Below are 23,529 nucleotides of genomic sequence, written 5' to 3'. Positions count from 1 at the left end.
AGTATTCAATAAATATAATTTATCTAATCAGAGCTTTTGATTCAAGCAGGTAGCCCATGATCATATTCTCTAAAACAGAGCTCAAAGTTGCATGAATTATATGGCTCTGATGAAGGAAAGAGATGTCTTTAAAACTCATTAAATCAAATAAAACAATGGCAGTTAAAGACAAAGACAGTCAAAGAGCGGTGTATCAAAACTGCGTGGGGCCCTTATCCTCTAACAGATAACTACTGCTTTAGAAGAAGTTGGTCTTGTTTGCTCAAAGCCACTGGTTAGTAGAGTTCTATTTTCAAAGGGAATTCAAATACTCCTCCCCTTTTTCCTACCCTACAGAACCATGCCCAAATCAAGCCCATGATGCCCTGTTGTACACTATCAGTTGGACAAATAGCCATGAGGACTCTCTGAAGCTTGATTCTATTTGACCTGGACTTCTTTCCCAACCCAACCCCCCCATCATAACTCATGACCAATCTCACCTAAATTATACCATGTCCCCGTTATTTGGTTTAATGGGACAATTAGTTCATATCACATCAGTTGGGTCCAGACTTTCAGAATCCCCAATGTGAATGTACATATATGGTTGTTTAAACCACGAAATATAGATATTTGTAGACATGGAGCATATGGAGGCAATTGTGGAAAAGGATCAGGTAGATAAAAAATTCACATAAGTTAGTTAATATGTGTAATACTTGTTTATTATTAAGAACACTAAATTACTAACTAGTACACTAAATTACTTTAAATTAAGCAAAAAAAGATACTTTACCAAGTCATCAAAAATATCTCTCTGATGCACATGGATGGTAATTAGAGTTTCAAATTTCACTCTTTCAAACTTGCTTAGGTCATGTGTTGTCTGACTAATTAAAGTATTTAGAATATCCAAAAATTTCTGGTTGGTCATTTGCATGATTTTCCTGTCATCTTTTGCATTATTCAAAGCTTCTTCTGAATCATGTGTCCACAACATCTGAATTCCCAGAAGCCCAACCTACAAATCCAACAAACAAATATGCCAAATATTTAAAACAGATCCTACAATAAAATCTGGTGGTCAAACTAAAACAGACATGCATTTCTCCACTCCCAAAAGTAGTTTTCTAAAGGTCTCTTCACAATTTTTTTTTCTTCACAACTTTTAAAAAAGATATGCTGCCTGTCTTCTTTCTTGATCTCTGCTCTCTAATATCCGTATCTTTATCTACATCTATTTCTCTGTCTATATATTTATCTAAGGGCAGAGAAACAGAAATTAAGGAGAGAAGCTCGTCCCTTGTCTCCTGATGAAGGCATAGAGAAATTGTGAGTGAATGTCGCCTTATCTACAATTTCTGCTCCAAGAAAGAGAGTGAAAGTGATCAGAATATGCCCCACCCTCACTTCCTCCCCACAGCAGTTGTCCCTTTGGGAGCTATTGTTCATCTGCAGAGTTAAGGAACAGATTCAAAATCATTTGGACCAAAAAGGAACCCCATATTTGGCAGAGGACTGAAAGCAGAGTGACATGTGGATACTACTTGGCACGGCATTCAATGTGGGCAAAGCAAGGCGTTGAAAAGTAAACCCTTTCCTAATCTCTGTCTCTCAGGAACTTCTGTTTTTCCTGCTAGAGCAGTAGCCAGTACTGGGGTCTGCAGGTGAAGATAAATGAAAGCACCTGGCTAAGATGAGCAACGGGATACAGGATAAATAGCCAGTGTCAGGAAGCTTCCAAAAGCCGCCAATGCTGACCCTGATGGCAGCAGAAGACAGCACAAGATAGGAAAAGCAAAGAGAAACAACACAGAAACAGCAGTGTCAGGTTGTCTGATTTAAAGACAAACAGACCCACAGACCCTGAAAAATCACTGCATAGTGATATATTCTAAAAACTAACCTTTAAAATAACTCGCCAAGAAAAGTTTAAATTATGCTTTTTACTTGTGTAAGAAGGCAGAGGACTTAATGGTGAAAACTACAGTGGATGGCTTATTAAAATAAAAAGCAAAAAAAAGAATGTAATAAGCACATTAAAAAATACTGGAAGGGAATACACTGAAATATTTACAGTGATCATTTCCAAGTAGTAGAAATATGGGAAATTTTACTTTCACTTTTATATATTTCAAATTTTTCCAAATTTTTGCAACAAGGATCCATTACATGTATAATCTTAAAAATGTGTTTAGAAGAAAGTAGAGACAAAATTTAAGATAATAATAAATAAAAACTTAAATTAACATTGTAGTGGGCAAATTTCAGCTGTTTGGAAAAACTGCTTTAAATAATAAAAGATATATATATATTTATTCGATATATATATTCAACATATACTCATTCACTATGTTACTCCTTAAAGCAATTTTTCCAAATAACTTAAATTTGTTCATTAGAATGTTAAGATTTTTATTTAAAATTGTTTCGAATTTTACCTCTTTATTTGATTATATGTGTATGTATGCATGCTAAACAAAATCCTGAAAGACAGTCAACTTTCCTGCTATATCCTGTTCAACTTCACCATTGCTTTGAACCTGCTCTTCAGCTTTTCCACCTTTAATGCTAACTCTTCTGTCTAAACTAGACTGAGCCTCTCCTTCAGAACCTGCAGGGTGATCAAGCTTTCCCAGGAGAGGAAAGATATGTTGATTTAATCTAAGGAGTTATTTTCTCAGCTTATCAAATAAAGTATTTTATAAAGATTTATCACAAAGGTAACAATGCTAATAAAAATACTAAAGCTTACCAAGGGTCTTATACCATATTTAAAAAATCACAATATTAAAGTATTCTCTCCAATACAGGCTTTTTCTATATCTGTACTCAGGTCATTAAAATAAATAATTTCGCACCACTTCACTTGTGTCCACTGCACGCACAGTAATTCAAGGTTTGGAGTATGATTTGGTAGGAGCAGTTGGCAAAGAACCAGTTTGAGCAAAAACTGCCTATATTTTCTTTGGATATCCTTTGCCTTCTATCCCACACTCTCTCTACTCAGAGCACAAATCATCACTTTTCATTTATCTTGGATGAAAATTAATGAAACTCTTGGCTTTTCATTTTCTATATCTGGTTTTAATAATATTTGGTACATTACAATGCACTTCTAGTAGCCACAGGACTTGAGAGCTGTTCAAGAGAAGACCTGCTCCAACCCCAACCTCTTCAAGGTCTTCTCTCATTAAAAAGTTAGTTGCACGAGAAGCCCTCCTTTAACAGATAATGCCAATTTTTAATCACTTGAAGGAAAAATAAACAAAAGCAAGATGGATTTCATTTTGGGAAAACATATGCTCATCCCTTTAATATATATCCATACTCAGATTTATATCTGTATCTATATTTACCTATGTTTTTTATATATAAGATGAAATTTTCTGTAAGTGGTTTTAGTCTCAGTGTATATCCTTAATGATGAGAGAATAGTGGCAAATTCTCTTCTGGGGGATGGGATAGGTGGGCCTCAAGTGGTATGGGTGGACAAGCAGGTGGTCGGGCGCTGAGGGTGGGCAGACCTCTCTAACTAGTTCAGAGCTACAACAGCCTCCACACTGTCAGGCTGACTGCCTTCTGAGTATCTTTCTCCCTTATTTCCATTTCTCATAACCATTATTTAAACATTGTGTATTCTCACCTGTGCTGGAAAGTGATTGAGGAAAGGTAAGAGTTGAAATCCTGTATCACTGATTTGATAGAATGCAGATCTAATTATGTTATGTAATGATGACATCTGCATTTTTAACAAGTCCAGAAGCCAAATCTCTACAGGACCTTTGGCCATAACAGGAACATCCAACTAAAAAACATGTTACAAATATATTAAAAATTGATAATAATTTGCTATTTTCACAAATGTCACACGGTTAATTAATCACAGTTACTCAATGCAAAGCAAATAGCTTTACATTTTACACAAAATATTTAAAACATAAATAAAATTGACTAATACTATAGTGAAAGGAAATATAAATGTCATCTGATCTAAAACTTCCATTTTCTAGGTGATAAAATGAGTCTCAGAGAAGTTAAATGAGTTATCCAAACTATTTTGTCACAGGGCTACAGAACTGAAGCCAAGTCCATCCCACCTCCCTTTTCTTCATAAGAGAACAGCATTCTCTTCAACTAAAATTTTTAAAGAAATCCTAATGACAGAAATTTAACCAAGTTAAATTACAATAATTTTTTCTCCTTCTCTTGATATGACGGCCAGCATACGATCATAGTCTTTCGCATGAAATGACACCTCATTTATGTTGTCGGATACTGCAGGGAGATGTGGCTGAAAGAAGCACAAGACAGCAAAAACATACATGAGGCTGTGGGCTGTTTTCAAAAGCCTTAACTTTTTTTTTAATCTTTGGCAAAAATTAAGAATTTACTTCATTGTCTTAAAAAAAAAAAACTGTTTTGATTGACTTGGAGGTCAACTTTTAAAAATCCAGCCCTATAGGATGTTTCCTTCAAGACCTTAAATACACCTCTTAGACTATGGAGATTGGACTAATGACTGTCACCATCCTCCAGATGGAGATTGAACCATATGGTCCCTCCCCAGCTCTGTCCTGCCTTCTCTCTTGGCTATATCTCTGCTTTTGCTTCTCTTTTTTTACATAGCTTTTACTTCTCTCCTCTCTTTTCTCATCCTCTCAACTTCCTGGAAACCAACAAGGAAGATACTATTAGTTGCTTCCCAGATTCCCAAACCAGAAAGGGCACTGGAAGGGGTGTTTCAGGGCCTCCCATTCCCAGTTCTCTGTAGTTTTTCTCTTCTTTCTGGAAATGTTGCCCTTGGAAATGGCTAAAAGCATTTGAGGAGCATTCTGGACAAAAAAAAAAAAAAGGACAAATATAAACCACAAGCTCTTTTTGATCTAAAAATATTTAGATTAAAATACTCATATAATAATGAATTGCATTTAGTGAGCACATACTAGTCCCAGATATTTTTCAATGCATTAGCTCACATAATCTTTATGACAATCCTATGAGGTGGGAACCATTAATATCCTGATTTTATAGGTGAGGAAACTGAGGTACAAGAAAATTAAGAAGCTTGCTAATAAGGTCATAGAGCTGGTGAGTGGCATAATCGATGATCCCTGCCTCAGGTTAATGAGCTCCAAATACACACACAAAAAGCATATTTTATAATCAACATAATTTTTAATACCCCTCTTTCCTGCCTCCACTTTTAAGATGTTAACTTCATTTTTATTACTAATTATGTATGCTGTGGAAAAAATTAAAGGTTTAGGTAATAGATAACTTAGATTATACCTGTATGGTATGGGAATCACTGGCTTGTCCAAGTATTTCCAGGAGAACAGGATCGGATACAAAGAAGAATCTTGGAAATAGTAATCGCTTCTTCTCCAAATATCTTTAAATAAAGTCACGTTACCAAATGATTTTTTTCTGAATTATTTACTTATTTATCTTTTTAGTCAAGACATAATCACTAACACCTTCAATAAGATAATAGCAAACATCTATTGTAATTTCCCACTTGCCTCTGAAATATTTGGTTAGACTCAAATTCTATGCTATACCATGGATGTCACTTGGGAAAAGTGGAAAAAGAAAAGGATGCACAGCCTACCCCATCCATCATCTTCTTTCTCATTAAGAGCTCTCCTGTGAGCTTTTAAGGGTATTTTGAACCTCATGGCTTAAACCCAAAGTGAACACATAATGTATCTCCAAACCAGCCCATTTTGATAGTTAAAGGGGGCACAACTAACCATTTTGCTAGGACAGAGGCATAAACTTAGACAAACCAGGATATATGTTCACCTTATTTTAAATAGAAATTGTGAATGAACTGCTTTTTAAGAAAATTGTCCATGAATTTGTCTAGTAAATTGTTCTCTTAGTGCATATCTCTACTCCATGCCTGTAGTGGGCTGAATGGAAGTACTTCAAAGAGAGGTCCATGTTCTATTTCCTGGAATCTGTGAATGGAATCTTATTTGGAAAAAGGATCTTTGCAGGTGTATTAAAGTTATGGATCTCAAGAAGAGATCATCCTGGAGTATCCAGATAAGCCCAAAATCCAATAAGTGACCTTATAAGAGCTACACAAGAATAATAATAAAAAAAAAAAAGGATATGTGAATTCAGAGATAGAGATTGGAGTTATGTAGCCACGAGCCAAGGAATTCCTAGACTCACCAGAAGCAGGAAGAAACAAGGAAAGTTTCCCCCTAAGAGCCTTTAGAAGGTGCTGACAACTTGATTTCTGACCTACAGCCTCCAGAATGATGAGAAAATTAATTTCTGTTGTTTTAAGACACCCAGGTTGTGATCATTTGTATGGCAGCCCTATGAAACTAATGCAATGCCTTAATTTGTCCACCCCCAAGTTGAAGGTATCTTTTCTTACAGAAAAATTAAATTCATGTGAAATTGTGAAATTCCTCTCCCCACTATTTCGGCCATCACTACCAAACCCAAAACACAGTTGATAATAGCATTAACTTGCTTGAGATATAATACCAGCATGTATAAATGATAGGTAATTTAAAAATTAAGTTCTTACCCTGTAAGTGACTTCTGACATACTTCCAACTGTTCATGTAAATGAGGTAAAAGTTGTCCCATGGTTTCATCTCCAACACAGCAGCTAATCACATTGGGATTCTCGTGAGCTCGCTGCATTATCTTTACCCATGACTTGTCAATGTTCTGAAAACGTTTTGCTTCCTAAAAACAAATCCACAGCAAAAATTAGCATTTGGATACTTGAATAAAGCAAAGTATTCACTTTAGAATTTCCTATATTTCTTCAAAACAGCCTCTACTAGTCTCAGGCTACATAATTTAAAAAGGACGACTCTTTTTTCATCTGAATTAATTCTGAACAACAAAAATCCAAAGTCATAAAACTGCTTATTGAAATACCGCTTTATCACAATAGAGTTTATCGCCTATTTCCTTACATTTCATATGTTTTCAAAGTGATTAATTTCACGGCTATCAACTTCAAGCTCAAACCTAGTCTTTCAGCACTCTGAGTGTTTTGGTTTGATGAGAAAACTGAAGAAGCGTGAAAAATAATTTGATCTCAGGATCTTTGGAATAATTACAGCTCAATAATATCCAAGGAAAAAGAAAGGAGAAAACAGTAAAAACCCAAAACAAAGCTTTGTTTACATATTACAAATGAAAATTTTCTATTTACTATGAATGATAGTAAGTTTTTCATTCAGTTGCAAAAATACCTCTAGCAATTGTCATGGTCTTTCCCACTTTAAAACTTTTAAGTGCATTTTTAAAAATGCAACTTTCTGACTTAAAAATAATTGTATTTCAAAAAATATGTTAAAGAGAAATCAGTCATTTTCAAAACTCTTTATTCTTGATTTTCAATCTATATAGATCCTGTTTGTAGGTATGAAAATTCAGAGAGAGCAGGCTTAATTTTATAAGAGGGAGGTTACCATCACAGAACAAAGCTATTAGTTAGTTTTGGCATTTATTTAAAAGGCCCCAATAGAGCTATTTTAATGATTTTGTTACATCCTTCTAAGGCAGTTTCCTTACCCCACGATGTATTTCTGATCTACTAATTGACTTACTAATAGTTAATTTTACTTACAGAATACAGATTAATTTTAATACTACTCTCATCAGGATATTATAAAGTTAACTCTTGGAAGAGATGAACTACTGTAATTTAATAGTACCATACTTGACTATACCTCATATCCTCAGACAATCTGGAGATTTTTCACTCTGAAAAAATGTGAATTTCTTCTTTCTGCTAATGTAAGTCAAAGGTCACTTAATTTTTTTTAAAGGCCCAGATAATAAATATTTTTGGCTTTGTAAACCATATGGTCACCATTATGACTACTCAGCTCTGCTGTTGTAATGCTAAAGCCTTTAGACAGAACATAAATGTGTTCCAATAAAACTTTATTTACAAAAATAGGCAAGTGAGCCATAGTTTGCCAACTCCTGGTACAATAACCAAGACATGACCATATGTCTTTGTGAAGACATTTATTACAAAGACATATAGACAACAGACACCAAATTATTCTATTGGTAAGTAACAAAATCCACATTTACCTGAGGCAGCTGTTTGGCAATATCTCCACCTACAAAGACAGCTTCAAGATAAACCCAAAGGTTCTGGACTACTAACCACTCTTCAATTATATCTGAGGAAGTAGACAATTTATATACCCAATTCTGTATATTTTTTTTAAATGGAGCATTATATCTAAAACGAAAGAATGATACAATATTACATTTCAATGAAGATTTAGAAAATAGTATTGCCTAACAAAATAACGTACAGAAATAACATTCCTTTAGGGATGAACATTTTTTTTTCTAAAAGGTAGTCCTTAATAAATTTCTTCTAGCTAATGAGATGTTTGCTTTTTTGTGAATAAAACTCTTAGAATCATAGTGATTTCACTTATTGTTCTCATGTGTTAGTAATAGAAAAGGAAAATGAACCAAGTTTTATGCCACAGAGGTCCAATAAAGGAATTGTGCTGGTTGCTTCTGGGAGTAAAGGGAAAATAAGACACAAAATGGTTTTCCAAGACTTTTGTGAAACAAATCCAAGTGAAGACCACCTGTGAGAATAATACATAGAACCACTATTTGTTACCAGTCTGTGGAACTATTAGCATAGGCCAAGGTCAAGCTTAAGTCCTTTGGTCCACTTACAGGTGTGTTTTTCCTAACCAGAGAGTGCTGCTGTGCCTTCCGCAGTGCTAGAGACCTCCGTTAGCTACCCCCGAATAGCATGGTTCCTTTTTTCTGACAATCAGGACTAGCAAAAGGGTTTAAGAGAATATAAAATGTCCAGAAACCTGAGCATACCAAATAAAGACAAAAATAGAGTGGATGCCATAGAGGAAGTGATGGAAAGCTACTTAGTAAAGACCCAATTACCTACGGTTGGATTAAGAAACTGACTTCAGTTTGTGGCAATGGCAATTAGTTTTGGTGTAGTGGCATGTCCTAGTGAGTGACACATGTTGACTAGGGTCTTAAAACTTTTCTTGATCCAGGACAGGGCGACTTGATGGTGCTCACATATAGAATGGAGTTCTTCTGGGTATAATACGATGCCTGAGTGCAACCTATAACTTCTTTAGAAGCCTTGTTATGCATAAATGAATAATGAGAGTTACATAAAAATTGCTCCCAGGAGGTAGGTGAGTTGTTCAGGCAGTAAGAGACATTTTTCTCAATGTCCAATGTATATTGTCCATCTGGCCATTGGTCTACAGATAAAAGGCTGTCAATACTTCAAATAACTAGATATTTGGGGACAAAATGGCACTGCCCAGAAGAAAAAATAGTTATATTTGATTATGTATAAATTCCCAAAATAAAAAAGGGAAATCTGAAATAAAATCTAGCATAACTACTTTCTGTCTTTTGGCCAGGTACCTGCATTGTACAGCTTTATGTGGTAGACTCTATCATGATGAATGGGAATACCCATTGAAACTCCATAGAATTAGGAATACACCAGAAAAGTGTCACAATCCAGTCAATATCTAGAGTCAAGTTCACCCATGCAAATATACAATTTCCTTCTCAAGTCACATCCAGGTAGCCCTGGAGATCCAACAGGCTCTGCCTGCTACAAGATCAGCCTGTAGTTAGTTCTAGTTAAGCTTTCTATATCCACTGATGCTGCAAAGTTCTCAGGAGGACAATCTTCCAGAATGTAGTTACTTCTTAGCTATCCTTGTACTTTTTCTTAGCAAGGCCTCAACATCGAGTTTACTAGTACTATGAACAGGTACTATGCTAATCAGGTTTCATGCAAGTATACAAGAAATAAGGAAAGCCTTCAAATCCCAAATTCCTTGGCCAACAGACACTGTTCAGGTTAATTCACAGTCTTTCTTCAGGAAGTCATCATGTAGGAAATCAAGATGGGAAAATTTGCAATGAACTATGAGAAAGTAGTAGCCAGTGAAGTCTGAGAACCATGAATATGCTATGGTCACCTTTGCCAAGATAATTCAAATTCTATGAAAGCAGAGGGTGAACCCTAAGATTTAACCCCACTAAATTTAACCCAGAGTTCCCTGGACTAGGAGCTTTGTAGATTATTGCATTATCCAAATATAAGACTGTTTCTGGGGCCAGAGGGCATGCAGGATGCCATTCATTAACCAGTGATCCCAACCTAGAGAATGGGTATTAGACTCCCCATGTACATTGACCTGTTAATGATGGGGATTAGAGGTTGCTAATGCCCAGACCAAGACCTGTCAGTATATTTAATTTGAGTCCCATTGGAACTTCCTGAAGCTGCATGAGATCACATCACCTTCGAGCTGGTTCAGCAGTCCAATGATGGACAGGTTGCCTCATTCAGGACACAGAGAACCTGGCACAGATATAACCATTTTTCACCATAAAAATTGAAAATTGATAAGTGCCAAGCCCCTGATGATATATTCCTTTCATGTGTTACTAGCATGTTTTTTCTGACCCATTAGGTGAACACCTAAGTGATGATGGCAAATCAGAGGAAAGAAAGACAGAGAAGATAAAATGAAGAATATGTCTCAGTTGAGGAGTCCAGATGTTCAGGAAATAGGCTGTTGGTCTGGGGGAGAATAATTATGGGGACCACCAGAAAAAAATATAAAGGAGAGATGAGTAGCATGAGAGATGGAGGCCATGATTATTAGGGGGAAAAGATAGTTCATAGAGGAACAAACAAGAGGTACCACTCTAGGTCAGAATCTCATGTTATGCGGCAACTGCAAAAGTGGACTTTTACCTAGTATTTTATAACCCTAAATACTAAGTTAAAACCTTTCCCCACAAATTACAAAATTACCTGTTGCTTAGTAAGGAACCTAAGATCATTAAACTGTCCTCCATCAATGTGATGATTTCCCCTGATTCACTCCCTTTGAGCAGGAGCTCTCCCTTTCCCTTAAACGCTGCAAAACTCAGGTTCTGGTTGGACCAATTCTCAATAACCTGAGTCAGCTTGGCTTCAATATCCTTCTCCTTAATAGCAGATATGCAAATATCCTTCAGAGAAAAATCAAAGAATGTGTCACAACATTTTCCATTACAAATTAAGTGCACTGTAAAATCATAGAATTTTTCAGCTGAAAACTAGAAGTCATTTAGTCATTTTATGGCCAAGAAAACTGAGGCTTAAGATTATTGTGTCACAAGTTCAAATTAGAACTTTTTCAGACTCTAACTATGAATTATTTTACTGTACTGCACATATGAGATAATGGAACTTAAATCATCATTTTTTAAATTATATTTTTAATTGGAGATTTTTGGCCAAAATGAAGATAATCACAGCTGCTCTATCTCAGTGGCTTGCTATAACAAACAAATGAGAATTTATGTGAGCATCTTTTGAACTCTTGAAAGTAACATATAAACATTATTATATTCCTGTCTAATCTGGCCCTAAAATGAACATCTCATTTACCTAAAAGTCAATTCTACTTTTCTCTTACAGTTTTCCTGTTTTTCTGAGAATCCTTGATATTGAGGTTTCACAAGAGAAAATAAAAGTAAGGTATTTTCCCCATCATGCCTTAATTTATTTTTATATTAGAATCACAGAGATGGAAAGGAATTTAAGGGTGCAAGGCATTGCCACAAGTAAATATAATACCAATTAGTATGTGATAAATGTTATAAGAGTGTATGAACTGTTATAAATGCTAAGGAGGGAGAAATGACTTTTGCCTTCAGCGAGGAGGAAAGACTTCATTGAGGAGGGTGCATCTGAGAGTTAAGTGGGATTCCAAGAGGGGGTCAAAGGGAAGGAGAGGACATTCTATACAGAGAGGAAAGACTTCCTTTAGAGGCAGTAGATCCAGTAACAGTAGGAATTTGGTTTGGCTAATGGCAGGGCATAAGGCATGTGGGGCAGAACAACAGGAGGTATCTGGTAAGACAGGGCTGAGAGTCTGTTTTGGTGTACCAGTGGTTAATAATTCAATCCTAGAATCCCTTGGAATTGTAAAATGTTTTCAAAGCACAGCCTATAAATGGCTAAATTCTCAAATGTAAAAACTTACTTATAAGAATTAGATAGTAACCAAAAATTTTTTAAAAATATTTAATTGTTTCCTTCAATAGTATTTCAATGACATTTATAAATATAACAAAAAAAATCTTTGAAAACAAAACTTTTGGTGTACATATGTTGTTAAACAGAGATGGGGGGAAGCAAAAAACACGAAACCATTTATATGAATTTCTGGTTACATGGTGCTGTTCCTCACCTCCAAGAACATAAATAATGGTTAAAATACAAAAATAGAAACTAAAAAACAAACATGGCCAGGCTTAAAAGTAAGATAAACATCTCCATGAACCAGAAGTAGAAAAGATATTCAAAACAGTGCAGCTGAAGTCCAGGCCTGAGGGCCCTGGCCTGTGGGGGCCTAGCACTTGATTCCTGTGAGATAAAGGGGACCGAAAGTGGCCTATATGAGAGGGAGCATAAGAGCCAAGATCTAGATCTTCCCATGGTAGAAGGAGGCTGCCTCCAGCTGCCACCTGGGCATCTAGATTAAATAAAGCTATTGGACTTTGAGATCAGGTGACACAGACCATACCCACAAAAGGACCTGAAGCAGGTCAACTTGGCCTGGATCTCCCACATCATAGCAGAATAAGGGATATTAGCTGCTGTTTTACCACTTGTATCTGGACTTGAGGGTAAAAGGCAATGGAGGGTAGGGAAAGAAACCACGAAACGACTAAGCAAGGAAGGCTAAGATACCAAAGGAGAGAAACAATTTAAACATAATAATAAAAGCCACATTTATTAAAGCCTACCATTCAAAATGAATACCCTCAAAAATAAAAATTACAAAACCTATGAAAAAAATGAATACTCAGAGGAATAGTCAACATAGAAAACGTTTGGAGCAAAACCTCATCAGGTGAAATTAAATTTACAGAACAACCTGAAAAAAAAATCTTTATGCTTAATCTGGGGATGGTAGAGTGTGGGAGGAATAGATAAAATAATATTGGCCATGAGTTGATCATTGTTGAAGCAAGAGGATCCCTACTTTTGTTTGAAATTTTCCATAATAAAAAATGTAAAAATAATTATGTTTAGTATGCTTAAAGAGATAAATGAACAATTCTATAGATTCGAGATTCATGGGTTTGAGACTGTATAAAATATTTGAGAATGTATATAGAAAAATTTAAGGATCTACAAATCTAAGATCCTATAAAAAGAAGAAAAAAATGAAACGAATGTAGGTATGATAAAAACAACAACAACAAAAAACAGGTGGCCACAAAAGAAAAAGAACCAAATTCCAGTTCAAATGGTGACTTACAAGGATTCTGAACTCATCTTTTCCCATGTACATACCAAATCTACAGCTACATATGAAACAATTTCTTCTGAGAGAAACCGAAAAAATATGTACCAAGCAACCCCTACACATTAAGTGAATAGGAAAAACCCTACATCAGAACTGGTAGGAGAAGCTGAGACACAACTTACCGTAAACTCTACCTCTGGCACAGTGAACGGGAATCAGAAAGGAGCCCACAAACCCAAGCTTTTTCCTAAGGAGTGAATGGTTTGAACCTCACATTTAGCGCCTCAACTTTTAGGACCTGCGCCGCAGAGATGAGCCCCCAAAACATCAACAGGGTTTGCATCCACAAGACCCAAAAGACTATAGCAAACTGAGAAACAGCTCTTAATGAGCTCACATGAACTCATCTGTCTTATTGCAGAGGCAGTCAACTGAAAAGTCCCGTCTTTCTATCTTATCTTAAAGCTTCCGCCTGAGAGGTAGGGATCTAACTTAACACACAACCAGAGGCCTACTGGAATACTCTCCAAAGACAGAATTTGGCGAGTGTCATCATTGCATTCTCCCTCTGTCTTGCTCCAAGTCAGCAGTATCTCCCAGAAAGGGGCTTGTGCATATGTCTAGTGGTTATTTTTTGCAGCTGCCACTCAACGGATTCTTCTAAATAACCTGACTCAGGTGGCAAGCAGGGCTTATGTTTGGGGGTCACACAGGGACTGTAAGAAACAGAGAAAGAGTTTTTAATCAGCTATCTCCAGGGCATAGCAGAGAAGCAGCAGACTGATATAACCAACCTTCTGTGAAAGAGGGCTATTAGCTTATCTTAATCAATGTGGCCTAAAGGGCAAGCTTCTAATTAAAACATGATTCTAAGGGCCAACTGTAATAATTCTCTCCAGAGACCTTGGAGGGTGAGTGCTCTTCATACTCTCCTTCTGCTATGCTCTAGAGTGCTGGGGTCTCCAAGAAAGGACCTGCACAACTGGTACCCCAAATTTGGTTGCTGCCACCAAGAGTACACATCCCTTGGTAGCCTGATTCTGGTGGCCAACGGGGCTTGTGTTCATGGTTTCAACAGGATGGTAGCAAACAAAGAAGCAGTCCTTAACTGGTTATCACTCTAGGGTTTGATGCAGAAAGAGCAGGCAGAAAATGCCCATCTTCCAGTGTTTCTCTAAAAGAGGTGTATTTTCATACTATAAAAGCTTCTGCCTGAGGGTCTGGTTTCCAATCAGCCTGAATCTAGGTGCGAAATCAGATTCTCCATTTTTGGACACTGACAGATCTTGGGACACCTTCAATTACTGGGAGCCACTGACTTGGGCAATAACAAAGTTTGAGGAAAAAAACAAGAGTTAGAATAGGGATGAATAATAAGGTTCATATACTACATGAGACCTTAATTGAAACAGAGGTAAGTGGTTTACCTGATAAAAAGTTCAAAATAACAGTCATAAGAATACTCATTGAGCTAAGGAGAATAGTGCATGAAAAAAGTGAGAATTTCAACAGAGAAAGAAAATATTAAGAATTACCAAAGATAAGTCACAGAGCAGAAGAATATAATAGAAGGGTTCAACATCAGAAGAGATGAAGTGAGAGAAAGGGTAAACAAACTCAAACAGCGGGACTTATCCAATAAGGGCATCAAAAAGAAAATAGACTAAAAATACAAAAATAACTTAAGGGACTTATGAGACAGATCACATGGACCAACATTTGCATTATAGGAGTTCCAGAAGGAGAAGAGAGAAAAGGGAGGAAACTTATTTAGAGAAATAATAGCTGAAAACTTCCCTAACCTAGATAAGGAAAAAAGACATCCAGATCTAGAAAATCCAGAGACCCTGAACAGACACATACCAAGACACCTTATAATTAATGTGTCAAAGTTAAAGACAAGGAGAGAATCTTAAAAGCAGCAAGAGAAAAATAATGTTACATACAGAGGAACACCATAAGACTTTTTGCCAGATTTTTTAGCAGAAACTTTGCAGGCCGGAGAAGAGTAGCATAGTATATTCAAAGTGATAAAAGGGAAAAACTGCCATAAAGAATACTCTACCCAACAAACTTGTCCTTCAGAATTAGAGGATAGATAAAATGTTTTCCAGACAAGCAAAACCTAAAAGAGTTCATCACAACTAGATAGAACTTACAAAAAAAATGTTAAAGTAACTTCTTTAAGCTGAAATAAAGGGCACTAATTAGTAATAGAAAAATATATGAAAGTATAAGTCTCACTGGTAAAGGTAAATATATAGTAAAATTCAGAATAATCTAATGTTGTAAAGGTTATGTATGGGTTAATCACTTATAAAACCAACATGAAGTTTAAAAGACAAAAAGTAGTAAAAATAACTGTAACTATAATAATTTGTTAATATATATGCAAGATAAAAGGATGTAAATTGGGACATCAAAATCAAAATGTGATGGAGGACGAACATTGTAGAGTTTAGAATTCATCCAAATTTTGGCTGTTATCAATTTAAAATAAACTGTTAAAATATCAGTTGTTACATGTAAGTCTCATGGTAACCACAAAGCAAAAACCTAGAGTGGACAAATGAAAGATACAGAAAGCAATCTAAGCATACCATTATAGAAAATCATCAAATAACAAAGAGAGAGAACAAAGAAGAAGAAACAAAGGAATTACAAACCAGCCAGAAAACAATGAACAAAATGACAAGTAACATACCTATCGATAATTACCTTAAATGTAAACAGTAAATTCTCAAAAGGAAAGACAGAGTAGGTCAGAAACACGGTGGAGTGAGAGCTGTCCCCAGATCTCTCCCCTTGAAACAACAATAAGCTGAACATCTAAAACTCAACAAAAAACACCCAAACAGCACACCAGCACATTTGAGGGTGAGATCTGCACATAAAAGCTACCACAGGTCAGAACCTCAGGCGTCGGGCATTGGACTGGGAGAAACAAAGAATCTGCCTCTCACAGCCAGAGCTCCCTGTAGGAAGAGGCAGAGGGGAGAAGGAGCAGCAGGTTCCTTGAACAGCCCTGCCTGGGAGAGCTGTGAGCTCCACGCAGCCAGCGGCAGTGCTAAGGCATGAGGGCGGAAAGCCGAGAAGCAGGGACAGCAGAGAAACAACAGTTGATAATTACCAGCTATGGTTGCAAAAGGTGAGGCTGAGCTGTAGCCCCGAACCCCCAACCCAGAGGGTCCATCCCTCCACATCCTCCAAGACCGAACAACACAGAGCCCCAGGGAATCTGAGCAAATGCTACTAAAACTGTTACTAACACTGAGGATAGCAAGTGTGATTGAATATCTATAAGGAAAAAAAGGCATTTAAGGCTTTATATAAAGCAGGGATACAAAAGGCTTAGATGCCACCTACTGGAAACCAAAAGAAAAATACCTTCTTTGCAACAGGCTATGAGAGAGATCATTATATAATAAATCATCTTTCTGGAAAAACAACAGAAAACACTTCCATTCATGCCCAGGAGGAGAAATAGTACTTATGAAAAAACTCAGTGAGTTCTGAAACGAGTCATATTAGCAATTTCAGGAATTAAAAAAACAACTAGATGAACAGAATGAGTTCCTTAAGCAAGGAGGCCGAAACCCTCAAAAAGAACCAAAAAGAACTTCTGTAGATGAAGAACACACTGCAAGAAATAAAAAATGAAATAGCAAGCTTGGGAAAAAGAGTTGATCAAATGAAGGAAAGGATCAGTGTTATCGAAGACAGAAATCTAGAAATCAAAAGGAAAAAGAAAGAAACAGAAAAATGAAAAATAATGAAAGAGAAATTTAAGAACTAGTTGATACCATCAGAAGAGAAAACATAAAAATAATGGGCATTCTCGAAGGGGAGAAAAAGGAGCACGGATTAGAAAGCATTTTCAGACAAATAGTAGATGAGAACCCCAAATCTAAGGAATGAGCTGGAGCTTGGAATTCAAGAAGTCAGCAGAATACCCAATTATCTCAACCCAAAGAGGCCTTCTCCAAGATACACTGTATTAAAATTATCAAAAATTAATGACAAAGACAGAATTCTCAAGGCAACCAGGGAAAAGAAGATGGTAACCTATAAAGGAAAACCCATTAGATTATCATCAGACTTCTTAGCACAAACTTAACAAGCCAGAAAGGAGTGGAATAAAATATTCAAACTTAAATGAAAAAAACTACCAACCAAGAATAATGTATCAAGTAAAGCTCTCCTTTAGATATAAAGGAGACATAAAGACCTTTCCACACATACAAAAAATGGAGAATTCACTACAAGGCCTGCATTAGAGGAAATAATGATAGGGATCAGCCCAACTAAAACAAAATAATATAAAAAAAAAATACATAACTATGAGTAAGGTGACTAGCAGGCAGACAAAAGCAGAGTAGTGTAACCCAGGCATTATAAGCTTAAATAATAAGAAGAGACATGCTATAGCAAGATAGTAATGAATATATAGGTACAATATGAGACAACAATGACTGAAAAGGGGAAGATTCAAAGATCCAAATTCACAACAGGGAATGGAGATAAGACACTGACAGAAGAAAATGGATGACTGTATATATATAACTATCCTTTACATATTCATAGTGGTAACAAGATGCTTACGATTCAGATCTGAAGTATATAACATAAAACAAGAAGGACCAAAGGGATAATCTACAAAGATAACCAAAATTAAAAAAAAAAAGAAAAAAAAAGACACCCAAGGACAAGGAAGTACCGAAAACACTGAGCTACCAGAAAGTAAAACCTAAAATGGCTATAAGAAGATCTCATATTTTAATAATCACCCTAAATATAAAAGGACTAATCCATAAAATTCCTACAACACACGTAGATGGTAATCTCCTTGACAGTGATCTTGGCAGTGATTTTTTGCAATGATTTTTGAAACCAAAAGCCAAGGCAACAAAAGCAAAAATAAACAAGTGGAACTACATCAAACTAAAAAGTTTCTTCACAGCAAAGGAAACCATCAACAAAATGAAAAGGCAGTCTACCAAATAGGAGAAAATATTTGCAAATCATAAATCTGATAAAGGTTTAATATGCAAAATATATAAAGAACTCATATAACTCCATAGCAAAAACGCAGATAATCCAATTTAAAAAAACAGGCAGAGGATCTGAATACATATTTTTCCAAAGAAGGCATACACATGGCCAACATTTACATGAAAAAGTGTTCAATATCACTAATCATCAGGGAAATGCAAATCAAAACCACAATGAAGTATCACCTCACACCTATTAGAAAAGCTAGCATCACAAATACAAGAAATAATAAGTGTTGAGGATATGGATAAAAGGAACCCTTGTGCACTGTACCTCAATGTCATCCTTATTTTTAAGGAGTGGTGCTTCCATAATATTTCTAAGACAAAAAGAATCAGATTCCACATCAAATGGAGTTCCAGTTAACTCGGAGATTCGATCCCAGTGTCTCTGTTTCATTGCTTTATTGGTCATCATTTCTAGTAGAGGACATGACTCACTGAAATCATCAATTCTTTTTTTCAGATCCAAGAATGCTTGCCAATCTTTAAGCCCTTTTGGAAGTTTACGACATCTTTCAGGGAAAAAAAAAAAGAAAAATTTATTTCATCTGCACATTTCTTTGAAGAAGTTGTTATGCATTTATAGCAATTATCAGAGGATAAATTCATTAGTGAAATACCTATAGGATCCTAAGAAGATAAGCACTATAAAAAGATAAGTTTAATTCCATTGAAACTCACCTGTTTTGAAATTCCTGCAGTTCTGCGTTAATTTTTTCAATGTCTACATCTCCCCAAAGTATTTCATAATAACCACTAATATTGCCCATTACAGTATCATACAGTCCATACAGCTTTTGCAGCAAGTTGAGTTCCTTCCTGGGAAACCAAAAAAATTAAGTCATTACATAATATATATTTTTAAAAGAAATATCATTATTGCATAAGCAGAATTCATCCAAATAGTTCATACATTATGTGTAGAATGTCTTATAGGCATCAACATGCTAATAATCCTGTCGGTTTCCAAACAAAGACTTTATAAAAGCTCCATAAATTATGTCAAGTTTATAGCTCTCAAATGTTCCAAAACATAGAATGACTTGGTATTAACAAATGGTTTGATTATTATTACCATACCAAATATTGCAAACAATGTGACCAAACTTCATAACAAGATCAAAGCTAAAGCTAAGATTTTATTTGATTTTCTTCTTTCAAATGCAAGCTGGATTTTTATGAGAACGTCTGCCTTTTAAGTCTGACATTAAACATCATTTTCCTACTAAAAGTTTTCCCTCGTGTGCCCAAATGGAGTTTTTTCCAGAGCAAGAATAAAAGATGGGATTCCAGGTTTAAGAAAAGAAAAAGTTTTTTGCTGTATAAAACACCAAAAATTGACCACTTGACAGTTTTTGGATTCTCCCAGGAATTCCTCAACCGTTAGCACACTATGAGTGGTTCAATACACCCAATTTTAGTTTTTGAGTTTACTTCTTATGTAGTGCTAACCATTTGTAAGGACTGATATTCACAACTGTTTTATTATAAGTAATGCAGAGACCAAAGCTAAAATTTGCTTATGTTTTTAATGGAGTAAAATTCATTTTATTGAGCACACTGGCCCTTTTTATGAATCTAAGACACATTCTGGAATCCTAGTTATCTTGTTTTTCCATTTCTTATTTCATTTTGCTAATACATCATCCTACGGATTATTTCATTATTAATCACTGATTATTCCCTACTGTGCTAAAAATGACTAAAATAATAAGAAAAGGGAAGAACGATGAAATCTCTAAAGATGATGCAATAATGAAAAATATCCCTATTGCGTCATCCTCCAGGTTTCTTATTGTGCTGCCCAAAGCATAACATCACCTTTCAAGAAAGTATTTAAAAAGTTCTCTGGAGATATCATTTTTGTGATCTTTTAATTTTTTCTTTATTTAGCTTTCATTTAATATAGTTAAGAAATTGATTTTTCATTTTCTACCTAAAACAGCAGGGAAGAAAATTGACAAAGGAAGGTACTTCCTAAGTATTAAACATAAAAGAGAAAGCAGCACTCTAGATTCTAATTTTGATAGTGAAACTAATTGTCTAAGCAAAATCTCAGACTATGAGTCTTTAGATGACCACGATCTAGATGAATTTTTTTAAACTCATTAATTTATGAGTGAATAATGTATTTGAATAGAGGCAAGGGCTTCTGCATGCAATATTTTGCAACAAGAGCCGAGACCATACCATTTTGTGAAAAAGATAAATGCCCATGTTCCTTCATTATTTATAATATTTATGTAAGTTTTATTTGATACATTCCTTAAGTAGACACATACTGAAGACAGATGTGTATTCAAAGGAAATGGATGATACAGGTATGAAAATAATTGTTGAAATGATCATTCAACCCTAAAAGTAAAGATTTTTATATTTATACTGCAAAGATGATAATTCAACAAAATTATGAGTGTCTCAGTTTTCAACAGTCTTAAGTTTTAACAATGCAAGTACAAGAAAAATCAAAAGTAATTAAAAGCTAGAAGCTATTGGAAATGAATTTGAAATCTGGAATTAGTGTTCGTAGGATGTGTGTGCTCCAGGTTCATGAATGACAGCATTCAAAGGTCGATCTCCATTTAATGTATATAAATTTTCAAATCAGGAGATTATGGAGTAAAAGTTTGGGTTTTCACTACTTAAGTTCCTACTATATTTTCTAATAAAATTGCTCCCGTAAATTATTCATACGTTAAAATATAAAAAATAAAAATAAAAATAAAAAGGATCCATTGGTCCAAATGGTAAATAAAGATGATTATTTTTCTTAGAACACTGAAGATTAAAATAATACATTGAGTCTCAGACTGAGTATGCAAAAGAATTAACTAAAGAATTTATAAAAATTTAGATTTCTCGAGACCAAATCCCAGAGATTCTGATTCAGTAAATCAGGGGCAAGGACCAGACCTATACAATTGTAACACAATCGGTCACAGTGTTAAGCTTGGTGAATGACTACTTTAGAAAAAAGAATACAAACCATCCAACCTAAGTAGCTGAAGCATTAATTTATCTTCAGACAATTTCATGTCTCTTTTGTCATGACATTTGCATGCTGTGACTTTGAAAGAATTATATATATTTTTTTAGCCAAGATCCTAACTAACTACCACTGCCGTTTTAATTTTGCCCTGGAGGAAAGTTATATTTAAAATTCTATTAAAGGATACTTGTTTAAATCCTAGATTCACTGTTTAAAATAAATTGTTACTGATTAAAAATCAATTACATTCTTTGGCTTTCGATCTATGTCTACCCAATGGGGAAGAACACTTAGCATAAATGCAGCAAGAAGGGATTGAGAGCTGAGGATGGCTATTCCTTTAAATAAACAAAAGTCATCCAAAACTGCAGTGCTTCTGCACAATCATTAACATTATTCAAAAATGGTGAAAAGAAAAAAAATAAAGCACAGGCTAAAAATAGGCCATGAATGCCCAGAATTTTTGCAATGTATTTTCTACTCTTCTAGAATATTTCTTTTGTGTATGGAGACTATGTATACAATGGGTCAGAAATAGCCAGGAATAGGGGGAAATTTTAGGAGTGTTGCAAGGGAGGCTCTTCTCCAAATAATAAAGGATTTATGAAGACATGATTCTTTAAGTAGATAGTATTTAATTATTTGCATGTAATACTTATACAATTTCTAAACTTACCTGACTTTGTGTAAAACCTCATAGTCAGTCACAGGCAATCCAAAAAGTTGTTCACCAGATGAATATGTAACAAATTTCCTCCACAGATCATCAAAATTGGCCTATAAAGGGTTTTTGAATTGTAGTAAAATATAATTAATTCACTCCCCATTAAAGTAGAATTTATTATAATCAGAATAAAAGCTACATTGAAATTTATTTAATACTATCTTGAAGCAAGTATTTGTGAAGCCAATTTATACTGATACCAAGCTATCAGAGAAACAGTTAAGCACTTAGGGAAATTAAATTTCAAGCATTCTAAAAGCATCTATTTTATATCAGATTATTTCCTTAATAAACTTAAGCGGTCCCCAGAAAATCTATAGTTCAAGTTCCCATAAATATGTCTGAACATAATAAAACTGCATTTCAAAAATTCTATAATTCAGGCTTTATCATTAATTTAAACTGGTCATCTCTACTACAGGGTTCAAATGAGTGAAGCGTTAGCATAATCCACCCAATCCTGTTTTCTCTATAAGCAATAAAGAATCTATAAAATGAAGGATCCCATTTTAACACCGTTTGAGTCCATTTTAACAATTTAAATCAGCAAAGTTAATACACATGTCTTTTGAATTGGAATTTGAATCTCCTATAGTTAGAATGCTAAGAATTAAAGCACAAAAGCCAATAGAAATAATCTGCCTGTAACAAGATATATGGGCTCTACTTAAATGGTGTAAAATATCAGTAAAAATCCTAATTTCTCAGCCTTAGAAAATATATGGCATAAAATGCTCAGATAGGGACATAGATCTGACAGACATATTAGCATATTTAACAGCAGCCAAATCAAGAAGGTGTGAAAAAGACACTGGAGGAACTCCAATGAACTCTTCATTCCTGAAGGCAAGGACCAAATTTTGCACTTTTTATACTCCTTAGTGGTTACTCAATATACTTACTGAACAAAGAGTTTATGGGCTATGTGAACATTAGCAAAGGAGAAATGAAAACATCAAAGTTAGCATAGTAGTAGTGATGGTGATTCACTGAAAACACAAACAAGATCATGTCACTCTTTTCACTCGGAGTCAAAGCCAGTGCCCTTCCTGAGGCTGGCAAGGCTTCTACAGTCTGTCCTCTCCTTACCTTCTGGTCTTACTGCTATTACTCTCTCCCTGATCATTCTGCTCCAGCCATACTGACCCCCTTGTTGCTTCTCACATATGCTCTTACTCAGGGCCTTTGCACTTGCTCTTTCCCCTGCCTGGAAAGCGGCTCCTCCAGATATCCGCCTGGCTCATTCCCATACTCCTCTAGGTCTCTACTCAAATATCACCTTCTCAAGGAGGCCTTCTCTGCAGAACCTATTTTAAATTTCACCTCTACTTCACATACACACCACCCAGCACTCTATGGTCCCCTCCTGCTATTTTTTGTCCTTGGAACTTATCACCATCCAACATTACTATCTCTTCTCATGATACATCTTGTTTTTATTAC

The 23,529-nt window shown here is 35.3% G+C and overlaps 1 protein-coding gene across 7 annotated transcripts in view; it reads right to left on the bottom strand.

Annotated features, from left to right (window-relative positions):
• The window catches only part of DNAH8 (dynein axonemal heavy chain 8), a 304,884-nt gene that overhangs the window by 169,262 nt on the left and 112,093 nt on the right, over positions 1–23,529 (bottom strand). For all 7 annotated transcript variants that reach the window (XM_036217561.1, XM_036217559.1, XM_036217568.1 and 4 more), the window contains 10 exons: positions 22,039–22,139; positions 19,055–19,192; positions 18,645–18,885; positions 10,829–11,028; positions 8,071–8,224; positions 6,536–6,699; positions 5,275–5,377; positions 4,172–4,276; positions 3,629–3,790; positions 779–1,003 (listed from right to left, as the gene is read on the bottom strand). In XM_036217561.1, coding sequence (XP_036073454.1) covers positions 779–1,003; positions 3,629–3,790; positions 4,172–4,276; positions 5,275–5,377; positions 6,536–6,699; positions 8,071–8,224; positions 10,829–11,028; positions 18,645–18,885; positions 19,055–19,192; positions 22,039–22,139 — 1,593 coding nt within the window. The remainder of the gene's footprint in view (positions 1–778; positions 1,004–3,628; positions 3,791–4,171; positions 4,277–5,274; positions 5,378–6,535; positions 6,700–8,070; positions 8,225–10,828; positions 11,029–18,644; positions 18,886–19,054; positions 19,193–22,038; positions 22,140–23,529) is intronic.

This window comes from Rousettus aegyptiacus, unplaced genomic scaffold (assembly GCF_014176215.1).
Source record: "Rousettus aegyptiacus isolate mRouAeg1 unplaced genomic scaffold, mRouAeg1.p scaffold_m13_p_1, whole genome shotgun sequence".
NCBI classification, from domain to species: domain Eukaryota; kingdom Metazoa; phylum Chordata; class Mammalia; order Chiroptera; family Pteropodidae; genus Rousettus; species Rousettus aegyptiacus.
The sequence above is the reverse complement of the archived record's forward strand: the minus strand, read 5'-3'. Positions and strand labels throughout refer to the sequence as shown.